Genomic DNA, 26,552 nt, shown 5'->3' on the forward strand with positions numbered 1-26,552 from the left:
TGCATGACTTTGAACACACAGACATGATACACATATTTTTTAAGATTCAGTGTGACTTACACTTTCCAAGAATATCACTATATGTTTTGTTCATCAAGAATAATCATGATTACATAAATTCCCTTAGAAATTACAGGGGAAAAGGTTTATCTGTGTAAACCCCTGATCTACACTGACGATTACATTCGTTTTCTGCAAGTTGCAAACAGCTTTCACGATCGTCAAATGAGCGACATCAGAGCCCAGGTAACATTTTACAGCAGGTTTTATTTTGAACATACTTTCATATACAAACCAGTGACTGAGAAAATGGCTCATTTGAAGCTGTACTCTACACGTACAACATCTTGATTGATTTGTTGTTTTTTTTTCTTTTCACCCAGGATCGTTTCCTCCTCACACAGTTTTCAATGAACTGGAATTTGCAGGACATTTCTCTTTCCCTCAGTGTTGGATGGTTAACTCATTATTTCAAATAGTCCTACAGTACTGCACTAATTTCCTGCTAAACACTGGACTACTGTAAAGATCTGGACATGATACATCACACTGTAATCAGGCATGTCCACACAATTGGGGAAAACTACATACAGTACAAGCCATTCAATTCAAACAAGAGCAAACTGGCCAAAATCATTTAGTTATTCCTAAAATGGACATCTAGAACCAAGTTTGAATTGTAATTATATAACCAAGATGGTTTACTTTGGACACATATGGTTGTAATCTTACTTCTGAAGTGTACAGTTACTTGAATCTAACAAACAGGCATTATATTTAATGGTCTGTATCTACCAGCTTTGCCTTGAAATGCACAAAATTGATTCTCCAACCACACTTATCAAAAAGGAGCACTCAAACTCACGCTGCACAGTAAATTTTAAGACTGAATATATATTTTGTTTATTATAAGCATTTGTAATTTTACATCCCATGTTAAAATCGACAACTTTGTGACAACCAGCTCCATTCCTCCGCCGTCCCCTCCCTCCCTGTTCCCCAAAACGAGTTTGTTAAAATAACAATTTCAAGACCTTTTGAAAGCAAAGGCACATTTGTCAATACGTGTTTTAAAAAGGAAAATAAAGGCAGGCCAGCAAGCAGAGTCAGTCTGGGAAGCAGAGAAGAAGTGAGGGGCTTCCACGACGGCTCCAGCAAGCCTTCAGTACCCCACATTTCTGGAACGACACAACACAAAACCTGACTTGGAGTAAAGGGCCCGGACCTTGGTTTGTCTGAGAGGGAAGGCCGAGGGCCTGAGGGATTTTTGGGGTGAGCGTGAAGTCAAAGGGGCAGAAGGCCGGCTTGAAACCTCATTTTCTCCACTCCACACTCTTTAACACTTGTCCTGAGCCTCCTAGCTACGGAGGTTAAGTTTTAGTCTGTCTGCGGGGGGCGCTGTAGCCGGTCACACCCAGGCCTGCCTGGATGGTAGATGGGGGACTAGAGAGCAGTTCTCCTCCTGACTGGCCTCCCTGCCGACCCTTTCTATGGAGAGTCATGGCCCGTTTGAGGCTAGCGGCTACATAGTCTGCCAGTCCGACAGGAAACCAGTGGGCTGTGTGAGGTGGGACTGGACCCATGTCTGAAGGTCCTTCCCCTGCGGTGTCTCTATTGGTCCCTGATCACGGGAGGTTGAGTCAGAGAGCGGGGCTGCAGGGAGAGACGCAGCTCCGCGTCATACAAACACCTTTGCGAGGGCGTCTGCGCCGGCGCTGGCGATGTAGCATTTAGACGGATGAAACGCCACATCGTGGATCGACTCCTCAAACTTCTTTCTGTGAGCCGTGAACTCCTGGATGCAGGTTTTACTCTCCATGTTCCACAAACGGATAGAGCAGTCATGACCTGTGGAGGAGTTGAGTGGTTACAAGTGAGTGGCACAAGGGGGAACAGCGATTCCAGAATTTAACTTATTGTGATATCCTCAGGAAGAGCAACAAATAACTGTGAGCATAAGCATATTTCTCCTTGAATCCTGGAAACAGGCCTTTGAGGTACATGTGGTGGCAATATGGAGTCTGGGAAAACCCTTCTTCAGACTCACAAAGTGGGAATAGTTGTACTTTTATGTGTAAAACAGTGGTAGTTTGTGGTATTTGAGACAACAATGGCTGGGTGGATCTAAGATTGAACTGTCAACATCTATCAATGAACTAATGTGTAAAGAGGAAGAAGTTGTGTTGGAAACAGCACAAGGAGCCACTGGTTAAGAGGTACTTACTGCCTGACATGAGATAAAGACCATTAGGATCTACAGCTAAGCTGGTGACAGCCTCCAGGTGAGCCACCATGGAGTGAATCAGCTTCCCGCTATTGTTGTCAAAGAACTTGATGTGTCTGTCCTCCTGCGCTGTGATGGTGATGGGAAGAGTCGGGTGGCTGAGGACCTTATTGATCTGACAGGGGGTGCCTGGTTAAAAACAGAAGAGCATGTGAGACCGCACACAGCAGGAAGGCAGACTTACCGGAAGGAATCATCATAAACTAACATCTTAACTGTGGAGATATTATATTCTATGTATTGATGTCAGGTTAACAGGTTAACTTTGGCTTAACGTTAACTGTAACGGCTGTATTCAACAGGTGTTATACTTGAATGTGGAGAATTTCACTGATCAGAGGTCTAAATGCTGCTATCCACTAACCATTGTTAGTGGTCCACAGCTCTAAAACCTACCTGGCTCCAAATTGGACTCCAGACTGAGGACCAGCTGGCGGGTCTCCATGTTGAAGAGGCCGATCTGCCCGTTTGTGAAGGATGTGACCAGGTGGGCTGGTTCACTGCTCACCAGGTCTACAGAGGAGGGAACTCCAAGCTCTAGCAGAGAGAATAGCAGAGAAATTTAAGTTCCACTAATCATTAAAAAAAAACAAACATTTAGAGAAATGAAAAATCATGATACATGAATCAAGTCAGTACTTTTGTTTTCGTTGAATACTGCAAGGGCGGGGGAGGTGGTGTTGGCGTCCCACAGTCTCACGGTCCCGTCTGCGGAACAGGAGAGGAGGCGCTGGTGTGCGCTGCTGTAGACCAAACCCCAAACTGAGTCAGTGTGTCCACTCAACGCTCCGCGCAGCACTGATGCGTCTGTCACAGAAAACACAAGACAAACCAAAGTCAGTCGGTTCGATCTGAAAACACTCAGATGCACAAAAACTAAGCACATGACATTAAATAGCTACCGTAGGAGTCGTAGGGGTCGATGTTGGGATTGGGGGTGTTCCAGCACTGAATGGTACCGTCAACCCCTCCGCTGAAACACTGCTCCCCGGTACTGCTCATCACCACGCTCAGTACAGCCCCCCTGTGGTTTGAATAATGATGAATTATAAAAACGTCCTGCCATTAAACCAACAGTGAAACAGGAAATGTTTTCATTCATGTGCAGTGTTTTTACCTGTGGGCCCTGAAAGTGTAGATCGGTTCCACATCTAAAGATGTACTCCTGTGGGCAAAGAGCGTGTTCATTAATCTAACATACAAGACAGACAGACAGACAGACAGTTTGCTGCTGGGCCAACGATCCATTAGTTGCTGTTTTATCGTTACTTTCACATCACATTACAATGACTTCAGCCTCTAAAAATAAACCCAACACCACAGACTGTGTGTGGGCTGCAGAGTTGAGACGTGATGTAATGAGTCTCGTGGAGGAGTGCGTTGTCAGTTGTTTGTCACATGGGGACAGTTTCATGAAGAAACGTGTGAACCTGCAGCGACAAACCTGAGCTTTAATACTTATGGGACTGTAACCACAACAAAGCTTTTCTTTCTACTGATGCTCACTCATCTGCTTCAGGTACAGAGAAACTGATACTACTACACACACCACACACACACACTACACTGTATTAGTGTCTCTAACAGAGCAGATGAGGGACGATTGGACAGCTAACTGACACAGAAGTAAATCTAATATTGTTCTTTTTGCTCCTTTTGAGAAGCATAAATGAAACTAACAGCAGAAGTCTATATAAAATCAGTCTGTTGGAGTGGAAGAGTGTGTTTTAAACATGTTCAGAGGTGTTGTGGGTCAAAATAATCTCACTTTTTGGCAGGAGCGGTCTTTTGCAGGTTCCACATCTTGAGAGTGTGGTCCTCTGAGGCGGTGACCAGGACGGGCTCCACAGGGTGGAAGACCAGAGCACGAATCCCATCGAAATGGCTCCGCAGAGTGAATTTGGGGTTCCACGTTTTTCTCATGGCATCCTTATTGTTGCCGATCTGAGGAGAGGGCACCTCATCAGAACTCAACAACCAACTAAACAGCTTCATTACATGTACTCAGTTGTGCTGAACTGAGCTACAGTTAAAACAGTTTTGAAGTTTTTTTGTTTAATTTCACAAGTGACAAAACAGTCAAATACTTATGGACAAAAAATGTTGGGAAAAGTGAGATTAAAAACCCCAAAGTGGTTTCATTTTTCTGTAATTTTGGGGTGCAGTCAGCTGGATTTTTAAATGACTTTCATCTGATGCCATTTCTTCATTTTTTCTAATTCTGTGTTTTGATCCTTTCACAATTTTCAATGTAAAAGCCTGCCATCACAGGTTTCAAAGCCTGGTTTCAAAAAGCGCGCTACAACCTACTCAGGTGTATTTTTATGTGACTTTGACATTACTGTTGTTAATATGATGTCAAAAAATAACTGATGTCCTCGAGTACTACTTTCAAAGCAGCTTCCTGTGACACGGTCTATAAAAATAGCAGTTTCAGACACGAATGGCAAGTTTTCAGCATATGATGTGAGTGTGGTAAATCTGTTGTGGATTAGAGGAGGAAGGTGGGATGGTTGTTTCTCCAACAGATAACACGAGCAAAAATAGTCTCCCCGCCCCGAGAAATGGCTTTAAAAATCCATTCTGCCTCTTCCTACTCACATCGTATGCCAGACTGTCGGCCTCGTTGGCCACGGTGAGTCCAGCCAGCTCCCCCAGGCCCAGCTCGCTCTCCATGGCCTCGTCTGTGCCCATAATGAACGACTTCCCTGAGGTGGGCGGGAAGGTCAGCGCCTCGACTGGGGGAAAGAACAAATAAACAAATAAATGCACAACCACAGTTCACAAGGGGTGAAGGGAATTTAAGCCAGTCTAACAAAAAGTGAACACGTTAATGGTACAATCTGCTCGTATTGTTTTGCTGGAGCACCTTCATCGGTCCGGTTTCCATCGTGCTCGTTGAAGCGGACCGCGTTGGGCCGGGACTGGGGCGTGGATGGAGGCTGCATGTGGGACAGGTCCTCTGCATCTCTCAGGTTAGCCAGCATGTCCTGCAGCTTGGACCGGTTTGGCCCTATTTAAGGAGTCAGGTCAACAGTGTTACCAAACAGATACAGTGATGGAGACTGGAGTAGGAAAAAAAAAAGAAGCAAAAAGTGTGAAAAGAATAAAAAAATTGTGAGTACAAGCTGAAAAAGAGAACACAGGATGAATATGGAAGGAAAGCAGCACTGAAAGGGAAGAAAGTAAATTAATGTAGTATGTAAAAAGAAGAGATAATGAAGGGAAGTCAGCAGCAGAGTCCTTATTAAATAAGTTGAAAAAGTAGAAAAAGTGTTGAAGCACATTTATCTCTTAGTGTGGGCTGTGTGGAGGGAGTGATTTAAGATCTGGTGCTGGATTCTGTGACGTCTCAGCCCCGGCAGAACTATGAACTTAGCAAATTATGGCTGTTTATATATTTATTGCAAGCATTTTAACTTGTGGACCCTCAGAATAAAAATGTGAACCCCCGGTGCAAAGAAATACAATACACGGAAGGCTCAACTGCCTGAGAAACACCCCAAACAGATCTCCTGAAGATCTCCTCCACACACCCACAAAAGTGATAAGGCACCGGTCCAGCATGTGGAAACCAAAATAGATGAAGCCAGAGGAGGAGGAGGAAGCGAGGTGTAAAAAAAGAAGAAAGTGAGATGAACTGAGTTGTTGATATCATGACTCAATCACATTAAATAAATAAATAAATAAATAAATAAAACAGCAGCAATGCAGAGTTTGGGCCTCATAAATGTAAAATCTAAGAGCTCTCAGCTACTGAATGAGTCTGAAGTGGGCTGTTATTCTGAGAGCAGTAGTATTCAGCTGAGTCACTTCACCGAGTCACTGAAAAAGCTTTTAATTGCCATCAATTTACAACTGCAGCAAAATACTTATTACTGTAGTATCAACATGGCTGACAGATGAGGATGAAGATGGTGATAATTATGTTATTATGACTGGAGAAGATACCGACGTAGGAAACAGATGACTGTGTAGACTAGTGCTGGTCCAGATGGGACACAGATGGACGAGTCATCACGACCGACTTTCACATGAATCTTTTGGTATCAGACAGTGTGGACAGGATGACGTGAATACAAAGTAAAACATTTCAACGGGACAGAAAAACATGCATCAAGCATTAAGAGTTTGTTCGGGTAGGACAGTAATGGTGACAGATTTCATACTGCAGACAGTACATTGCAGTAGAAAACAGGAAACAATGAGTATGAAATGACAGACAAGAGGGCAGAGGCATAAGAGGGAGCAGCTCGAGAAGGAGATGAGAGAAAAACAGTGAAGATGTTTTGTTTTTGATCTGAGGCCTTTTGGCTGAAAGTCAGGCTCTACAGAGAGAGGAGTAGGAGGGAGGGAGGCGGCAACGCCTGACAGGACTTACTCTTCACCCCCTTTTTCCCCTTGCGCTCCTTTTTGTACTGCTCCTTGAGTTTGGTTATCAGGCCCGGGTCCACGTCCCAGGCCTCAGAAATGGGACCTTGCTCGTCCTTCTCTACACAGGGGGAACAAAACCAGACCGAGAGGCTGTTGAGGAACTGCCCTGGTCGAGGCCCGAGTGGCCTGGCAGGGTGGAGACCTCTCTCAGACTCCTACTCTCCTGGAGGTTTCTCAAGCCTCAAGGAGAGTTGTAGGCTTTAGGACCTGAGATGAGCATCTTCTCTTTAAGTGAACATTATTACCACCTCAGTGATATTAGACTCATTTTAACTGGGAGAAGCATTCACAGCCATCTGGTTTAAACTTAAGGGGATTTCTTTTCCACTGGAAAAGGTGAGAGCGGTAAGAGGGAAGTTAATACCATGTGGTGAATTCTTTCATTTGAACATTTGGATTTTGAGTCATGAAAAAAATCGAATCATTGAATCCTCGCCGTGAAATCTTTGTGATCATCAAACTGTTGTATACGCATGACTCAAATACTCAAACTCAAATACTAAGATACACCTCAGCATGACATTAAACCCCCTTTGTTTTCTGGCTTTAGTCTAAGAGACTCAAAGGGAATCAGGTTGACTTGACGACACACAGGAGTGGTAGAGACATTGTGGTCACAGGCTGGCTATGGGAACACACAGTGGAAGAGATCACAAACTATGGGTTAAACAGAGAAACTCCAAACATCATGATTTATGACCACAGCATGATATATGAATGACGAGTACTCCATGAACAGTCACCAAACTATGAAAAGTCAAATTTAGAGAAACAGGAAAATTATAGTATTACATGATAAAGTAAATAACAAACTTCAGTGCCTCTGAAACTTATATATTGTATTTGTAGATCAAAAAACAAGCTCATCATTATGCAAGAGAAAATAAATAAACATTCTGATACTGTATGTACTATAACTGTATCTGTAGCGTCTACATACTTTTCATCCAATTCCAACTCTGCGCTTCATACTCTGTCCTTGACCGATCCAAGACTTACCCCAGTCTGTGCCGTCCCCGGTGCCTCTGGACTCCGGCGAGGTGTCCATCTCGTCAGAGCTGGACAGGAAGTCAAAGCCCTTCAGTGCCTCCTCTGTGTCGGGGTCCTCAGTGGTGTCCATGCTGGCGGGCAACGACGACGATGATGGCGGCTTCTTTCTCAAGATCTGGGCGAAAACATAGAGGGCCATTATTAGTAGTACAAGGACAACTTTGAATTAACTTTGTGTGAGTGCAGTAGGTGAGGGCAGACTGTTTTCTTACTGTCCTGGATTCCACATGAGTCCTGTCCTTGCCCTCGCTATCCTCTTCTTCATCTTCATCGCTGAACTCAGCAGCTGCATTCTCAATGAACTTGAAGGCCTCCAGTACAGCACTCGTGTCAGAGAGCTCAGCTTTCCTGTTGAGGAACAATGATGCATGCACTCAATGTGTAACTGTTCTTGGGATGTTTACTTTTAAAAGCACAAACACAAAAGCTTTTTGTTTCCACCTTCAGATGATTATTTCCACCTTGTGCAGTCTATAAGCATCCTGAGAAGAGCATACTCACCCTCTGGCGCCCTTTGTGTCTGTCCCATTGACCAAAGGCTCGGTACTGCTCCGTTCACCTGTCCTCCCAGCTCCATCTCCAGCAAGTCCCAGTAGTGCTCGGACCCTCTGTGACTTCACGTCTAAGATAGTGTCTGTGTAGCCCACTTCTTGTAGGTACCTGGAACAAGGTAAATGAACTTGAACCTGGTTGTATTTGTTTTAATCAGAAATATAAAGAGTAATTTGCGTGGTGAAAAAGTGCAGAAACATACTGAGGCCCTGTGCAAGTGTTTAGTAATGCTGCAAAGGACAATTAAATCATTGCATTACTTTTATTGTAAGACGTCAATGGAGTCAAAGACGAGGAAGAGTCAATTACTTGTTACTGTGAATAGTGTCATGTCCTCTGGCAGTGGTCTAGTTAACAGTATCAGCTCAGCTCATCAAATATTACACCTACCATGTAGGGATGCAGAAGGAGCTCTAGCAATTTGAGTGGGTGACTGACTGAAATGGGAGGGGTGTCTTAGCACATCATTGATCTGTCCCTTGACACAGAGTCAGGAATAAATTGGCCGCCTCATCAGCCGGCATGTTGGGGCAGATCATGTGCGAAGCTGCCTGATGGCGTCTGGGACAAAGGCTGGAGCCCCGTTTATTTACAGAGACTGACTGGAGAGTAGGATGATATGATAACCACACTTTCCTGAGCCCACTGGGTACACCGCAGGAGAAAAAAAAAAGAAAACACAAAGTAGGTAATGACTGCTGCAGCCCATGTGAGGGAGCTCTTTCCCACACTTTTTTTTGGGGCCTGCTGACACAGCTCATAAAACCTGTTAGTCTGAGACAAGTGACTATACTACCCGTAACCAGGGGCCTGTCAACACCCTGGCATTTCAGTACAGTTCATTTTAATGCATTGGTTTTGTTTTCTGGGTTGAAGGCTGTCAGAGAGGGATAAAAACATGTCCACTTACTGTCTGAGGAGCTGCCGGCCTTGTTTCCAGGACAGCTGATTGTTGAGTGACCCAGAGGTCTCGTTCTCATTGGCCTCATCTGGAGGAGAAGGGAAGGACACAAATCAGGGCTCCACAAACAGCACAGCCTCTGACATTATTTCCGCTCTGTAAACAGGACCAGAACATTCCTGCATCGCAGCATCCTGGCAACTCCACACATCCAGCGTTTAGTTGCTATCAGTAAGTCAACATTGGTGGATTAGAGCTAAATAGAGGAGGATACGGCTTCTCTTTAAATTGTGCCGGTGAAATAAACATTTTTGCAACAGCTGCGCCCACAAGCACTATCAGTATATTCACTCCATACATCTTTTACTGTAGTTCATGGTTGGATTTAGAGCTGAGTAACTACCTGTAAACATGTGTAACTTTAATAACTGGCCTCAGTCCAAATATTTACATCCCAATAGGCAATTATTGCCCTAATAAAACTGTGTGCACAACAACACTAGCAATAGCAAGAGAGAAGAGATTTGAAACTAATTAGCAGCGGCTTGTTCTTGATGCTAAAACCAGACATTTGATATTTAATGATGCATTCCGACACCTTCAAAATGGCTGGATTCTGCTCCAGCCGCGTCCCATGACATACTAGAAAGAGCAACGACGTGTGTCTGTGCCTGCAGCATCCAGAACAACACACACTCTTTATGACTGTCTACAGTTCTGACAAAACAAACAATGATGGGATTCAAAGCTCACTTTGATATCCAACAACGTCAGCACCCCGCTCGCGAGTCAGCTGGGAATTTTGCATGGGGCAGAGAGACGTGTTAATAAGATTTAGATGGGGTGAGTATGTGTGTGTGTGCGTCGAGCGGTTGATTTGGCGGGGCAGAAAGACGAGGGTGCCTCAAAAAGTGGGTCATGCCTAATTCAGAAGGGTGAGGAGCGGGCAGGTGCGCCACCATACGAGCAACACCTCCCACTCCTCGTCTCCCCGCTTCCAGGCCCTCCACCTAACACCTCTCCCCCTCACCTCCCCTCATTCATCAACACTTCAAGGGCTCGGGCGCTTTGAACAGCCCTCATGAATAGAGATGAGGAGAGAGGAGAGGAAATATCACAATCTGACTTAATGATGGTGGAGGACTTGAACATGAGAGGCCAATTAAACTACAATAACACAACATGAAACATGTAGTGCGCTCATACAGGAGTGATACCGGGGTAAAACAAGGCACTGTAATGGAAAGGGTGAAAACTAAAGAGTGACAGTTTAGATGGATAAAGTAGTTTAAGCCTCATTAATTGGGCATTTTTTTTACTTATCTCTAGTGGTATTGAGTCATGCAGAGAGTTTTTTATTTTCCTGGGTTTTTTCCACATTTCTAAGATCTTAAGAACTCTTGTCCAGAACCCTCAGGGCTTAAATGGACTTAGTTGTTTGTGGTGATGGTAATTTTTTTTCACTGGGAGCTTTCACAGTGTGAATCAGATTGTTCAGAATGAGATTTTATTTGGGGAGCGCACAGAATTAAAACTACAGACCCAATTAGCTGCTGGGTCTGTAAATCATCAGAAAAGAGGTGAAATTGCTTTCCTATGGTTCAATGTGATGTCCATAAACTGGAAAAACCAGAGAAATTCAGTTTATTACCACATACGAAAAAGAAAAGCAGCAATTTCTCACAACTGAGAGGCTGGAAGCAGGTAAGTTTTGGCACTTTTACTTGGAAGAATAGGTGAAATAATTCATTTTCTGTCGCCTGACTAACTGTTTTACACTGATAAAATTCAATAATATTTCACTCGGGAAACAATGTGCCTGTTATTCTGGATCAACAGCTTTCTTTGGAACTGCTTTCTACAGAAGAATTGGTCCCTTTAGAAACTGCTGACAGCTCTGTGGATCATAGAGAATAACAGAGACACTGTTTCTGGAAACAGTTCAGTTGATTTTCTTTTGAAATTCAGTTCGCAAACATTGTATTTGGGTGGAGACAAAAATATCCAAGGTAAATACACCATAACTTGGACAAATAAAACCACACCTATCTGCATGGATAGATACCACAAGAGGCAAATGAAAAGGTGACAAATGCCCCCAGTCTACATGATTTTAAAGCAATTTGATCACATTTTTTATTCAATGACTCTTCAAGCAGCTCATTATTTGTATAGTACATCTGTAACAACAATGGTGTTCTTTCAGCATTTAGGAAAGGACACGGTGAAGAAGTCTATCGAAGCAAACAAGATTCAACACGAATGCAGCCTTCGCATGCGTAACAGTCCTGTCACTTGAGGTATGTGAACTCAACTATCACGGTGATTTAGTATGAAGAGGTGGAGTTGGCCGTTTGAGCCTCCATAGACTTACCAGAGTCGTAGCTCGGAGGCTTCATGTCACCTTGATTTAACTCTGTCCCATATTTTAACTTGTGGTACTTTGCTCTGGAAGTAAAGACAAACAGAAGGATTCAGACAAATAAGCAAACAGGGCTGATCGAAAAGGTCCACGAAGACGACTCATTATGTGCAGCGTCTGTATAAGCAACTTGCTCTTCTGCTTCAAACACACTATCATGTTGGGCACATTCACTTGTATGTAGAGCTGTAGGGCTGCATGGTTGAAATCAATATCACAACATTAAAAGGATTTTTTTTTTAGATTGCAGATGTATCTTTATACAAAAACACAGCTGCAACTGGTAATCATTTTTTACACATACTGTTTAAATTTCTATTAATTGACCAATCATTGTAGCTGTGGTAGCAAATGTTCATCAAATTGAAATACAAGCAATAAACTTGTATCATTAGACTCTTCACACACGTAAAACAAAAACTTCAATTATTTAATTTGTTAGTTTGTGATTACAGTTTGCCTGGCATTATCAATTAAAAAAAAAAAAAAAAAAAAAAGACGTGAAAAACAATAATGTTGGCTTTTATCTGTTTCCACCTTGGCAATTCTGAGATGCTTTTTCTTCCAGTGGCTGCACACAGATCCATAACAGTGATAAAAGAGTCAATACAAGGAGAGCTCTCACACCTTTTTAGACACAGCCTCCACCACGCTACCCCCTTCGTGATACCGAGGCAGCAACCCCCATCAAAATCAAATTCATTTTAAATTGGGTACATCCTACATTCAGAAAGCCATTTCTGATATTGCTTTCAGATACCCTCGGAGACATGACCTGTTGCTTAGCAACCGGGGAAAGTGGTAGTAATTCTGGGTTAAGTGTTGCTCCTGAGGCAGGGTCCACGGTGATCTCAGTGGGAAAAAGCAGATAAATATACATTATAAACAGCCAGAGGGCGATTCCATACATACTACCAAATGACGAGGTTCCTCGCAGAGAACAGGTAGGAGAATTTAGCTCACCTCTGAGCTGACTGCAGGAACAACAGAGCACTAACCTATTTTGACACCTGTCTAACTCAGCTGTGTTAAGGCTCTAATTAGCCTTGACAATCTCCCAGCTCACAGCTAAAATTAAGATACCTGCATCCACTTTCATTTCTTAACTCATCCCAGTTTTCATTTTTCTACTCAACCTTTACTTACCCAGGGAGGACTTTTCTGATTGTCTGCGCCAATTTCAGAAATGCTTTGCTTTCCACTCACAAAATTCCACACACGCACAGGAACGGTCAAAAATGTGAGCTACATCCAATAATATGACTGAAGTTCTAAGTATAATTCTGCTTTATTACAACTTAACTCTTACTGGGCACGAAACCCAAGCTGTCAGATGATCAGTAAGGTTGTAAACAAACACACCACTTCATTTAGAGGTAAAACTGACAGGGAACACACCTGAAATGTCGGTAATAATCCCTCATTACACAGGAAAACTGTGTACACAGAACATAATTAAGTCCCAGGTTGCCATATCCTGGATTTACAATTTAATAATAAATCCTGAGCTACGCTGAGAGAAACACCTGTCATAAATACTTGTACATACACACTTAGATACAATGTATCTAAAATAAATAAGGATTATTTGTTCAGTTTTGCAGAGAGCACCTGTGTCAGAGTGTGTCTGAATGATACGCTCGATGGCTTAAAGCAGCGTTAGCAGGGACGTGTTCAAATCACCAGTATATCTCTGTTGCAGGGTGCAGCCATGTGTCAAGGAGGAAGGCAAATGCAAAGTGTGTCACCACCACTACCACAGGGAACTTTAGTGTGATGGCGACGGGCCAGTGAACACGACAATGAGAACAATGAAATTCTTCTCGTTTGCTGAAGAAAACAAGCTGCGACGGTGACCTCGTCTTGGATGGAGAGAGGATTTCTCTCTCCTCCTTTGCCGTCCCGTCCTTCCACCAAGGATGGGGCAGAGTCATCAGCATCCGACAGCAAACAAAGCCTTCCTGCCAACACATGTTCTCGTCCAGAGACATCACACCAGCTGGACTCGGGGGAATCTCTCTGGCTCTCTCACTCCATTAGTGCCTCTGCTGACACCAGCTGAGGCATCGGTCTGGTGCGCACGGAATATGCACAAGAAGAGTACACTGGAAATTCTTTTAAAACACTAGCAATCCTTTTACAAATTATCAAAAAAAAAATCTTGTAGTAGAGATGTGCAGAGCGCTGCACTCTGGAGTAAGCTAGCTCTGTGCAGGCACACTAGATGTCGATTTATTGACTAGTCGGAATCTCATGCCACGTTCTCCTTCTCTGTATTTCTCAGAGGCAGGACTTTATTTTTAGGAGCATGCGAAACATGGAATCACTGCAGTTGTTGCGCTGGAGACTAGCTGAGGTATTTTTGTGTGTTGTGGGTGGGCTGAAGCAGAAGTGGGCGGTAAAGACACTCACCTCTCTTGCTTCAGCGCGTACTCCAGCATTTTGATCCTCCTCACAAGGTCCTTCTTCAAATTCTCCTGGCCTTTCCTCTCCCCCTGCAGGAAAGCGATTTGGGCCTGAAAAACAAAAAACAAAAATAGGATTGTCAGGTCACATTTTAAAGTAGGAAGAGGCATACAGTAGCTGCTTTTATAAATAGAGGCAATGTTTCCGGTGTTTTGGCATCTTATTTTTCAACTAGCTTGCAACAAAGACTTAACTTAAAAGACAACTACTTCTGTCGAGACTGAAATAGGACGATGTCAAATCAATGTGCGTGGCATGATGGGAAATAAAAAGCCAATCTGTACTATTCTATTTTAATCTAACCTACTCACTCTCCCGCACATCAACCGTCCCCCACCCTCCTCTAGAAATCCCTTCCCTCTCCACACCACTGTCTCTCTTCAGTAACGGGCAGCAGCTGTTGACGCACTCAGTCTGAGTCAGCATTACATTACATTACATTGCTGAGTACCACACACATATACATGCGCGTGTGCGCACACATGCTCGCTAGTAATGAGAGCAGTAGAGGCCAGCTCACAGTGCTGTATAGAGTGCAGAGAAGATCACACACTAAGCAAAAATGTGTCATATTAACATATGGCGAAAAAGAAAAAATCTATATTTCATCTGGTATTATTTTCTCCATTATCGCTGATTAGATTTAGCCACAGCCTGGTAGCTGGTAGGAAAAAAATCTGTGAATCAGCTTTAGACACGGCTAGCATTAACCTTGAGTGACGTTACCTGGGTGTGATTACAGTTCATGGAAATTTTTTAATGAATTTTTTTTTTTTTAATTTTCATAATTTTTTACATTTCTCAATTAAAACAAGCTCTGTCCACACAGGCCGTCCAGTATTTTAAGGGTTACAGTGAGGTGAAGACTGCCAAACGGCTGCAGAGGCTGCTAAGCTCTCTAAAGGCTGTGTTGTTTACAGAATGGAGGATAAACACGCTGTTGTTTCCATTTCAGCACTTTATCAAAATTACACCCTCTCTCAGAGTCCATCTCAATTGTTGAAAATTACCAGCAAGACGATGAACATAAGAGGTGGACTTAAGTGCCACTCTGTGGTTAGAAGAAGATGACAGAGTAACTGGATATTTTGGATTAACGCAAATGGCAAACAAAGTCCTTAAACAGTGAACCACAGAAGAACGGTGGCAAGACGGTGGTTCCATATCCAAGGATAAAGAAAAGTCACAAGTCAAACTGCGCATGTCGAACTTCAAAAAAGAAAATTTCTCTTGGGAATGACTCAAATTGTGAAACCACGAGTTAACATCTTAAAAGGGAATGAATATTGACTTGATTCCCTGCCTTTCACTCTACATGCAGAGGATGGTGCGAGTTTGAGTGGGCTGGATCACAGTTTCACACGGATAGCAAGCAGCGCTGCTGCTGCCTGCAACAATGAGTCACGACAGCACTTCAATCTGCCTTGTATTAATAACAGCATTTCTTACCCTCCACAGTTCTCCGCAGAGGAACTCATCGCAACCTGCCTGCTACAGTTTGAGTGTCCTCAGGATTTAGGGTACTGGTCCAGGACCAAGTTTAGTTGGCACCAGTCACATGCTAGCAGTCTGCGTAGATGCCAACAACTGATGCTCTTGAAAGGTGGGCCAGCACAGCACATACATCACCTACCTATTAAATCTACACAGTCTCCAGTTCCTTATTCATCCTGCTTAATGTGCATCTACCCCCCAGCTGGATCTATACTAATGCAGTCAGGATTGACAACAATGTTAACAACGTTTAGTATGCGTCTGACATTCCACATCCGTGAGCCAGCATCATTGAGCGTTAACACAGAGAACAAAAACAAGTTAAACTTCACAAAAAAGCCCTCTGGTGCATTTATAAGCTCAGTTACAGTAACATGGAGCAACAACAAAAAAAAAAAAATACCAGCAAAGCCCCAGTAATCAGAGAAGAGAGTGAGAAGGCAATTAATTTTTTACCTGCTGACAATGATGACGTGTCCTGATAGGTAGATTAAAAAGGAGGTTTCAGGATATGACAGGAAAAAAAGTGGTGTACATGATAACTAATGAATAACTTTGCTTACATTCAATAAAGCAAGGATCACTTTGTGCTGTCTTCAGAGGATGGGAGAGGAGGCACATAGAGGGGCACAAATAAGGCATTAGGGAAAATACTGCATATGGAAAATGATCAGTGTTTGAATTGGGCCAGACTGCGCGGCTCCAAAAATAACTTACTCTTGCTAAAGTGACTCCAATCCAAATATCAGTGAGGACCACAGCCTCAGGGCACTGCAACGGTGTCACATGCAACAGGGCCGCAGAGCCTAGAAATACCTCATTAGGCTAACATTTTCTATTAAATGTCTCCTTCTTTTTTTTTTTTTTAAACAGGGAAAAGATCCCACTTATTTCCACAATGAGAATTTAAGCATGGCCACACAGTAAAGCCCTGCTTCGAGAATTTCACATCCAAAACAATGACAAAGAGTAAGAACGGCCTGATAGGTTGTCATTTTGAATGCACTCAGTATAGGATCTCACGTCAACAAAAGGAGATTGAACACTGACTCATTTTTAACTGTAGATGAAAACTGTACGTCTGTGTTGATTGAGATAGTGAGCAACCATTCACTTCCTTATCCACATGAAGCACTGGCCCAGGGACCCCTGGCGTCCTGCGGTGCCAGAGATAGAGAAGAATGCCGCTCTGTGAATCTCTGGCTCACCATCTCTCCTCCTCTCTCCTCCATCAAACATTAACCTTGGGAGGAATGCAATGAGTCAACTTGGGCCATAAAGAGACACAGGAAGCATTTAATTCCCGGACTCACACTGACTGCATTATTGGGCTGCTGGATAAGGGCTCCTTAGTCTGTCTGAGTGAGAGACATGTAGAATGGGGCATCCATCTAAGAGCGCAGGACCTTTCAGAGACAGGAAAAGGAGGAAGAAGGAGGCTAGGGAGGAAAATAAACTCCAGCCACTGGCTAAATTCTGGTAAGATAAGGTAAGGGAGTTGGTCACAGTCTCTTCTGCTTTGGCATTTAGTCAAGCCTAGTTTAATTTTCTACTTTTATTTGATAAAAAGTAAAATGAGAAAAAATGGACTGACTGCAGCTTCAGGTCATACAAGACAGAAACATAAAACTGCACTAACATATATATATATTAGCTCTTTCCAATGATGTTTGGTATTAAAGAGATACAAATATTATGTTACTTCTCTGCATTATTTAGGTTGATGTCAGTTAAGTTAGCTGAATTTGTTTGCTGCACTACCAATTTAAATCGAAGCAAGGAAACAGTTTAATTTCTTCATCTTTAGAGACGACAATAACAAACTTAACATGCAGACTATTTAACCACACATCGTTGGCAGTGTCTTACGACGCAGCAGGGACAAGAGGAAAAGAGTTCAGGCTTGTCAACTTAAATTTTCAGTCAATGAATGTACGATGACTATAAACGATACCCCTGCTATTTATACACAGACCAGACCTTAAAGTCTGAGATTTGTGAATTCCAGACATGTTTTCTTCCAGACTTGTTCTGCATCATCGCTGAAGACATCTACAACACAATGAGGCCATTTAATCTAGACAGAGTGAACACTGTGAAAAATCCAGTACGTCTCAGAGGCAAGACTGAGCTCACTCCATTTGAAAAAGAAATTGAGCGGATACTCATACAACCTCAGGGCTTACACATACACACACACACACAAACAAAATGGTCACGCACACGCGCACGCTGTCCCTTCGACCGTGGTCAGAGCTGAAGAAGGGAAGGGAACTGGTGTAAATCCCACATTTACAATGCAAACAACCTTTCTTTCAGTGAACACCGGGTTCACTCTCACAGTTACCGCAAACCAATGAGCACCACGATGGCCGACCTGATAACTAGCCAAGTACATTCCACACATGCCATTACACTAGAAGCAACAGAAAAAAAAGAAAGGCAGCAAAACAACAGAAGCAAGGCTGAGGTGCTGGGGGGACTGCTGTAACACGGCTACAGCTGTGTATCTTCACCACAGATCAACATAACCACTTTCTGGCTGAAAGAGCTCACTTCAGGTAGCTTTTAACATAAATATTATTGGCCACTTACAGGATAAAACACCAACATCTGTCAGCCATTACCACTGATAAATGTATACACTCATGATTCTGAAAATTACAGTTCCTCATAAAAATTCATTTTAAAGAGCTTCAGTCTGTGGTCGGATAAATTCACGATCTTTATAAGCAAGAATGCAAACATATGGTTTTGCTCTTAACTGTCATAATAATATAATTATAATGTTGTGTAGACTGCCCAGGTCCAATTTCATTTGTTTCCTATAGATTTAACTGATTGATCTATTCATTAAACAGAATGAAATAAAGTTCATGAAAGCACTCAAAGGTAGCCTCGCTCATACTTCGACATACTAAATACAGACAGTGAAGCAGTGTCAAAAGATTGATGCTTTTCTGTTTGATCTGTCTGAACCACAGGTTTTTTGGAGAGCATTATTTGAGGAGGTGGGTGGTATGGATAAAATACTCAATCACAGCTAATGTCATTTTATAAATACAATATTGATATATAACATGAGCTAAATCAGTGGAGAAACTGTTAACAAATAATGTGTAGATTTCAGGGTTTCTGCAGGGTTCCCCAAGTTATTATATTAAGTTAGAGTCAAGACGTTTTAAGTGACTGAAGGAAATTCGATACGTTTTCATAGTCATATCACCCAAAGTGTGAAAGTATGATGGACCTGGAATTATTTATTATCCTCACATTTTTTCAGTACTTCCAAGCAGTATAAAACAATCATTTCTAGTATATATGAATAATTAAATCAATACAACTTGGACCAGAGTTAACAGCATAAATGTTTAATTTGCTAAAGTCTGTTAAAACTGATGGTTGCCCACTATGAGAGTAACTAGCAGTACTGACAGTGCTTGTAGCTCTAATGGCTTGGGCTCAAACTCTATAAATATACGTAAGACTCTAATAAATTGTAACACCGTCTAAAGCCATTATTGAGGATCACAAATTCATACAGATACATTTTTGGGAAAATCCAGCAAGTAAAATACCTGACAGATCAAAGTTTAAAAAAAATCATACAATCAAATACTGCCATATAGTACACCTGCTCACTGATTTATAATATTGCCTGCAATGATCACATTTATCAAGAGACATTAAAGGAACATCAACCACAGTAAAAATGGTAGTGCAATATTTCTGATGATGACAAATCTATCCTGTCTCAGATAACATTTAACATAATTTCAGTCACCCTTAGTGCAACGAGCTGATTGTGACTATGATGACTGATCTGTAAAAATTAAGGTTGAGTTCAGGTGGATCATCCTCTTCCTCTTTCAAAGGAACTTCAGTAAGTACCAACCGCAGTTTCACACCCAGCTGTCTCTTCACCTCCTTCTCTGCTCAAGTGGGTGAGGATAATTTAAGTGTTTACACTAAAACTGGTTGCCTTTCCACAACCACATTCTGCCTTATAAAAGCCTCTGTGAAAAGGCTCCACACTGATTGTATGTTACACATATTACACAACCATCTGACTGACTGACTGTCGGGCGTGGGTATCACACAAACTGCCTGGTTTAATCCATTGTTCTAGGAGCAGTGAGTAGCATTGCGAAATACAGAGGATTCTGATCATGGCTGGAACTCAGTCCTTCAAATGCAGACGCTGCAAATCGATCCACGCTGCTCATGTACGTGGGCACAGATTCAGGACTGTTCTGAGGGTCAGGGTGAGACAGTGAGCTGCTCAAACCGCGATTTAATAAAGATTTCTGCTCAGTTATCCGGAATGAGCTAAGCTCTGCCTTTCACCTCTGCCTTACAAAACCCGTAAGACAAAAAGAAAAATCTTATACTACCAGAGATTCCTCAGAGACATCTTCTCTCTTCTCTTCAGTTTTCACAGAAATGCAGATTTGTTGTTTTCACCTCATCACGAGTTTCCACTTGAGCTTCATTTTACACTCTGCTGTCACACAGCTCACATCAAGTTGACACTGCAGTGCTACCTTACATGGGGTGAAAACAAAGGCACTATGTTGGGCTTCTGGAGGACAAGGGTGCTGCATCCCATGTTTCTGCATTAATATTACATGGTGCACATGCACACACTCACATATGGAGGCACAGAGCTACGTTTTTCAACATCAGCATTTTCTCTGACAAATGGGTTATGTGACTGTAAGGAGTGGTCCTGGCAGAACCAAGCTGAAACACCAGCTTGACAATCTAGAGAGTAAAGTTGCGCTGCAGATGGAAGAAAAATAATGCATAAGAATGAAACATCTGATGTTATAAAAAGCAGTAAGTTTGTCTGCATTTGGTGCAAAACGTCCTTCCTCCCAGCAACAATGTGCATTTGCGTAGTTTATTAAGAAACTGAAATTACACTGATGTGGGCCAGAATCTCACACAGAGCTAGTAAAGTGCTCTATTTCAGAATATGAACTCAGAGAAATAGAACAGGCTCAGACAGAGACACATTTTCTTCCAAAAAAAGGCCGTCAGCCACCACGAGAGCCAGCAAGGCGGCAGCTGGTGCCCCCTGGCCTGTCCTGTCTCTCTAGCATATCAGGCCTGTCAAACAGGACTCTGCCTTCACTTTTTAGCTTCAGGTGACTGAATAAATATTCTTTAAAAAAAAAACTCTGTGAGAAGAAGTTTCTTTTCTTTTTTTTTTACCAGAGGAACAGAAGTGATCATGAAATCTTCAGAATGGAGAACACTGATGTTCTGTTGTTGATTCTGACAAGAAAGAATAAGAAAATTCCTTCTGAACATATGATGCAGATAAAGGTGCAGAATAAAATCATATAAGCTGGGCCGATTCTCCCATACTGTAAACAAACAAAGTCAGTATGATGCTGACATATGGTTTTTCTAAATGAAACGGTCCCTTGCTGTATCAGGGTCCGAAAGTGAGAGTGTTTCACTCGCATTTGCAACTAAAAATAGATGTGTGTGAACCATATTACAAAATTCAGCCCAAGCAGCCTCTGTTATTTTATTTTTAGATTTTTTACATAAATGTTGAACAACAACGACGATGACACAGTGCTGAACAAACACATGATCCATTCATCAGTGCACAGGGTCCACTAGACATTAGTTCTTCTGTCTTAAGTGTCAAACAGTGTGTATCCAGTTAAAAAAATCCATTGTTATAACCTTGAAAGAAATAAGTTGCACTGTAAAATCAAATACTATATGTAGTCATAGATGTATACAGAGTAACTGTACTGGTATGGAAAAATATATTGCTCTCTTGTCATTTACTTTAAAGCAAGAAAACACGGTTGTGCCATCAAAAAGTGTGAATAACACCAGACCAAACAACAGTTTGATCTGATGAGTACACCAATTTACAACTCTGACAGACCAGTGACCTCAGATTTACTGTAAAACTGGGGGAAGCAGGCAACTTTGCCCAGGCAGCTGTCCCGCACACCCACGTAGACAGACGAAGGCTGTAAGTGTGAATGGAGGAAGGAGAAGGGGGAATTAACAGGCCGACAAAGCAGCTCTACAGCCCAGAGAAAGGCTCTGGTGCGAGTCCAACGGGGACAGTGGAGCAAAGCTCAGAGGACCAGGTTTTAGTTAATAAACAAGGCTCCCTCCAGGATCTCTCACAGGAAAAACACAAACCATTTTCAGCTACTTACTATTATCTGTACACAGTGAATACTCGATATGAGCTGCAGTGACTGTTTCTGTGCTGCTTCAGTTGAACATTACCACAGTCTGTCTTCAACCAGTAACTCAGGATGGGGCTGACTCTTTGTGGTGTACTGTACACCCTGGTTACACGAGAAAGGATGTGAGCTGTTGTGCAGCATTAGTGTCTGTGTGAACTGTTTTTTTTGTTTTAACATCTGTGGAGCTTTAAATGTCTTTGTCAATATCTGAGAGCAACAATACTGAGTAACCAGTACTTATATTTTTGGAGAGGAAGCGTGTGCTCTGATTTTTCTTTTTTGTGCTTTCCCACTCTCAGGCGCACACTGAGAGGGCAAAAATAACTGCAGCTTGGGGGTTGATGTAGTATCGGCTGAGGAATGGCGGTGACTCCCATTTCTGAATTTCTGAATGCCACAGTATGTGTATGTTTGTGCATGGTTCAGTCCTTCCTATGGCTGCACCCTTGAGAGAAATATGCCTCAGGCTTTGCCATTAGTGAAAGTAAACATGAGATCACAGCAATAAGTCATCTAACAGGGGCAGGCTAATTCAAAGATGCTCCACAGTTAGACAGGGGGAGAAGTAATCGAATAATATGAGCCACATAATCTTGTTCCTGTTAAAAGCTTTTTTCCCTTTAGAAATACAAGAAAAGCCTCTATCCAGTGTAGAAAGTGGGACCACATTTCCGTCTGCACCCACATGAAGCCACCTTACACCCTGAGTCACCTTCAACCTTCTCCTGGTGTCAAATTCTGGCTGCTGACAGATACTTCTGGCAAGGAGATACCCTGTGGAGCAGGGATTTCCCCATAACTGGAGGGCTGATGAAGCACACTGGAGCCCTGCCTGGCCTGTGCAGGGCGTAACTCGACTCAATCTCAGTCATCAGACTCAGAAAGGATCTGTGCTAATCAGTGCAGCAGGGTGACAACAAAAGACCAAATACGACACTGTCAAATAAGGCTGCTTCTAAGAGAAGCGATTTCGTTGAATACGACATACTGTCCTCTACTATTATGTATTAATTCCTAAATCTCTGCAGACGTGTAAAGCCAAAACACATGTCAATTTGCAAGAAATCATTTGGACAACTGAATATTGTAAAACATAAACATCATGCTATTATTATGTCATGCAATTGCACTGATAACATCTAACAGATAATAGTGAAACTTCACAATGTCAAAAAAAACAGTGTTTTAAAGTCAGTGGCAGCATGCTGTGTTTACATTGCAAATTAAAAATAAATACACTCGCCTGGGGCTAAGCCATCGTCTAGTTTCCATGCCAAAATAAAGTTAGTCTGAGACCTCAAATGATTAGTCAAACCACTGTTCAAGTGCTCAATAGGAAACTAATCAATAACTATTTTGATAGTGATTGTACAGTTGTTTTTTTTAAACAGAAATCGCAGTCTCTGCTTTCAGCCTCTGAAATTTGGACATTTTCTGGTTTTCTCTGACAAGAAGTGATGGACATTTTTCAGCATAGCTTTTTACAGAACAAGCTATTACTCCTTTGATAATGAAAATAGTTGCAGCCCACAACTGATTGCTGAAGCCATTTATTGAGCAAAAATGTCAGAAATTTATTTGTTCTGTGGTTTTTCTGCAGACAGAGTATCTTTAATCTCTTTCATCTTTTTTGGACTGTCACACATAACTAACCATGTGAAGATGTGTAAAGGCTATTTTCACTATTTTCTTTTGACAATTTAAAGAATGAAGAATGAACTGATTAACTAATAATGAAATAATTGTTAGTTGGAGCCTTAGTTACATTAATTACCGAGATAACATACGACGGACTGACCAGAGCTGTAACCTATCACTCGCTAAGCAAATCAGATTGATTGAGTCAATCAATTGACTGTCAATGACCACTCAACTGGAGTCTAATCATGAATGACAGCATCCTATGCATTACACAGACACAGCACATCAGAAGGACAAGTCAGGCATATACAGTACAGTTTCTGTACTGCTCCATTAGTGAGGAGTGGCTCTGAGCATGACCTAACAGGCTGGCTGGATGACATTCCTACAAGTCCTGGGGTTCGCCTTCCTCCCAAACAGAGACATAAGACACAGCTTCAACTGTTTTCCATTCAATGTCTGCACAACCAACAAGAAAAAAAAAATACTGGGAGGGGACTGAGCATTCACTGGGTTGTGTAATCGCTTTGTGTACACTCAAAGGGCTGTTATCTGAAATAATGCATTTCACCTTCTTAAAGCACGCAAGATTAATATGTCTGTTTTGACTCTGTAATGAAAACACATGCAAGTGGACATGATGACAAACACCACTAAGGATCTATGCACACTGCAGGTTTATTCATAGGTGTCTATTTGTGTTCATTTCAGTGAATTTATTTCACAGTGGTCCTTTCACCTAACATAAATCCACCAAAACCCTCTACAGGTAAAAATACTGTATATATTGGTAATATGAAATATGTACATATCCCTCAAGGGCACAACAAGGTTACATCCCATTTGGATTTTCAATGTTTTTCAATACTTGATCCTTCATTATTGTTCTCATACTGTGCAGCACTTACACAGAAAGAAAAAGTGATTAGAATACAATTATGAGTAAGCAAGAATTAACTGTCTACTGGAGATCAAATGATATTCAAAACACACACCAGCCTCATGTTTATGGTGAGATGCAGTAAATACAAGAACTCAAATTGAGCGCGCACAATTTTGCCGCCACAAACAAACCACCCAACAAGCCATTTAGCAACCTCACAGTGCTTTGCCACAGTTGCTGCTACTTCGCTGATAAGCTTGCTTCATGACAGCAGACAGGAAGCTTAATACACGGGCCGGACTGAAAGCGCTGCATGAGGCTGATGAGTCAAAGCCTTACTACACTGGTCATGTATACGTCACCAATCTAAAAACAATGCTGTGTCTCCCTCTCATCTCTTTGTTAGCTGAGGTCAGTCAGTCCATAGAGCAGCCTGCTGCCAAACCCCAAAAGTCAGTGTTGGCTCCTGTCTGTGATCCAACAACAGCGGCCCCATGACTGGGTCAAAATGATGGAAAATAAATAAATAAATAAATTTTCTTCCAAACAGTAGAAGAAAATGTTAAACAGAAATAAGCCGTAACAATGCCTACTCAAAATCTGGATTAAAGGAACAGTCTGGCACATGGTATCCAAAGTTATTTTCCCTACTGTAGATAGTTAAAGTGTTAAAAGTAGATCATGTAGGCTGGAGATGACAATTTCTTATACAATTTATGATCAGTTAAAGTCACAAACATACAAGTCATGGGGCTTCAAATATTATTAAGCATTCCTCTACTGAACCAAAAAAGCAAAGACTTGAAACCACAACAAAACAAGGATTTCACAGTGAACTTGGGTAGTTGCCAAGACATTAACTAGTTTAAGCAAACTGAACATTAAGTGTCCCAATTTTTGTCTGTTTTCCCCTTTAAAAATTGTAGGTCACAACCTGTAAACCTGCTACCTTCTTACGTCTTAAAAACACACGAACATTTGAGTTATTTGGCCAAACGGCCACAAAAGAGTGGACCACTTAATAAGAGCAATTAAGAGCAATGTGACTTTTGCCACAGACACGACTGCATTTTTGATTTTCTCTTCAGGAGTGGCAGTGACATAGCAGCTAGCTTAGGGTAAGATTCATAAACAAGACATAATGACTCCAAAGTCTCTTCTGTGGTGTGTGCTGTCGGTTATCACTGACAACTCTCAAGATTTCAAAAAATTAAAGAAAACTACTACCTTTACTCCAAGTCACATTTTTTCCAGGTTTAGACATTAAGTGCACTAAAAAACAAGGCGGGGTGCTATACATTTAGCTATAAGTAGGCAGGTGACGTTAGCCGATTTGTATTTCTACAAAACGCTTTTCCAGTACACTTAAACAACTCTGCTAGCGATGGTAGCTTTCGATAACTTTCGCGTAATTACACCAGTTTTGTATAAACCTACAGGAAAATTGCTTTTTCTAACTCCTCAGAGCAGCAAGCAAGTTTAGTGGTTTCAGTCATTAAGGAGGTCGCAAACAGCCGCCGTGAAGTCGGGTCAGGGGGGGCGCTGCAGCTCCATTAGCTGCTGAGCTAAAGCTAACAAGCTAACCTGGTAACCAGAACAATCAAACAGAGAAACTCAACCCGAGTTACTAGAAAGGCCCTAGTAGTGCCACTGATATGCGGTCTTGTGTACACTAAATGTGGTGTTTTTTACCTGTAATTCGGCCCGCTCCACCTCCCATTGTGCTCTCTCTACTTCGAAACGGGCCCATTCGTGCTGCAGGAAGTGCAAGATCCCCGGGATACTGTACTGCGCCCTAGCCGCCTCCCCAGCGTCGCCATCAGGCAGCGGTCCTTTCCCACCACCGGGCAAAACCGAGTTGTTATTGTTGTTGAAGAACACGCCGGGCCCCGCCTGTTCGTCCATGGCCGGGCTCGGTGGAAAGGTCTGTCCGTTGTCTCGCTGAGTCGAGGGGGTGCTAGTTACGAACGGAAGGGCAAAAACCTATCGACGGCGCTCCGTCTCCTCGGCTCGGGGGAATGAACTCACTTTCTGACAGCTAGCTGTCATTGAGTGACGTCAGCAACCACGGTCACGCCCACAGCGTGTTGGCTGGGGGCGCTCGATTCGCTCACCCTGACTGGCCGGAGGAGGAGACTCTCCTTGTTTATTTTACCCAGACAGGAAACATCAGTTGAGCATTATATCACAGCTGC

General features: G+C 42.4%; 1 protein-coding gene across 1 annotated transcript; it reads right to left on the reverse strand.

The window, feature by feature from the left end:
• Positions 1 to 247: 247 nt before the first annotated feature.
• LOC121189403 (striatin-like) lies at positions 248 to 26,386 on the reverse strand. Its single transcript, XM_041049498.1, has 17 exons — positions 26,050 to 26,386; positions 14,056 to 14,159; positions 11,596 to 11,669; positions 9,231 to 9,309; positions 8,270 to 8,428; positions 7,981 to 8,116; positions 7,718 to 7,883; positions 6,666 to 6,776; positions 5,154 to 5,297; positions 4,886 to 5,022; positions 4,053 to 4,228; positions 3,402 to 3,449; positions 3,187 to 3,308; positions 2,924 to 3,091; positions 2,681 to 2,821; positions 2,225 to 2,413; positions 248 to 1,848 (listed from the first exon to the last, which is right to left on the reverse strand). Exons 1-17 carry the CDS (start codon positions 26,260 to 26,262, stop codon positions 1,679 to 1,681), a joined length of 2,337 nt encoding a protein of 778 aa, XP_040905432.1. The 5' UTR covers positions 26,263 to 26,386; the 3' UTR covers positions 248 to 1,678.
• Between the last annotated feature and the right edge of the window lie 166 nt (positions 26,387 to 26,552).

The sequence above is a fragment of the Toxotes jaculatrix genome, chromosome 11 (assembly GCF_017976425.1).
Source record: "Toxotes jaculatrix isolate fToxJac2 chromosome 11, fToxJac2.pri, whole genome shotgun sequence".
NCBI classification, from domain to species: domain Eukaryota; kingdom Metazoa; phylum Chordata; class Actinopteri; family Toxotidae; genus Toxotes; species Toxotes jaculatrix.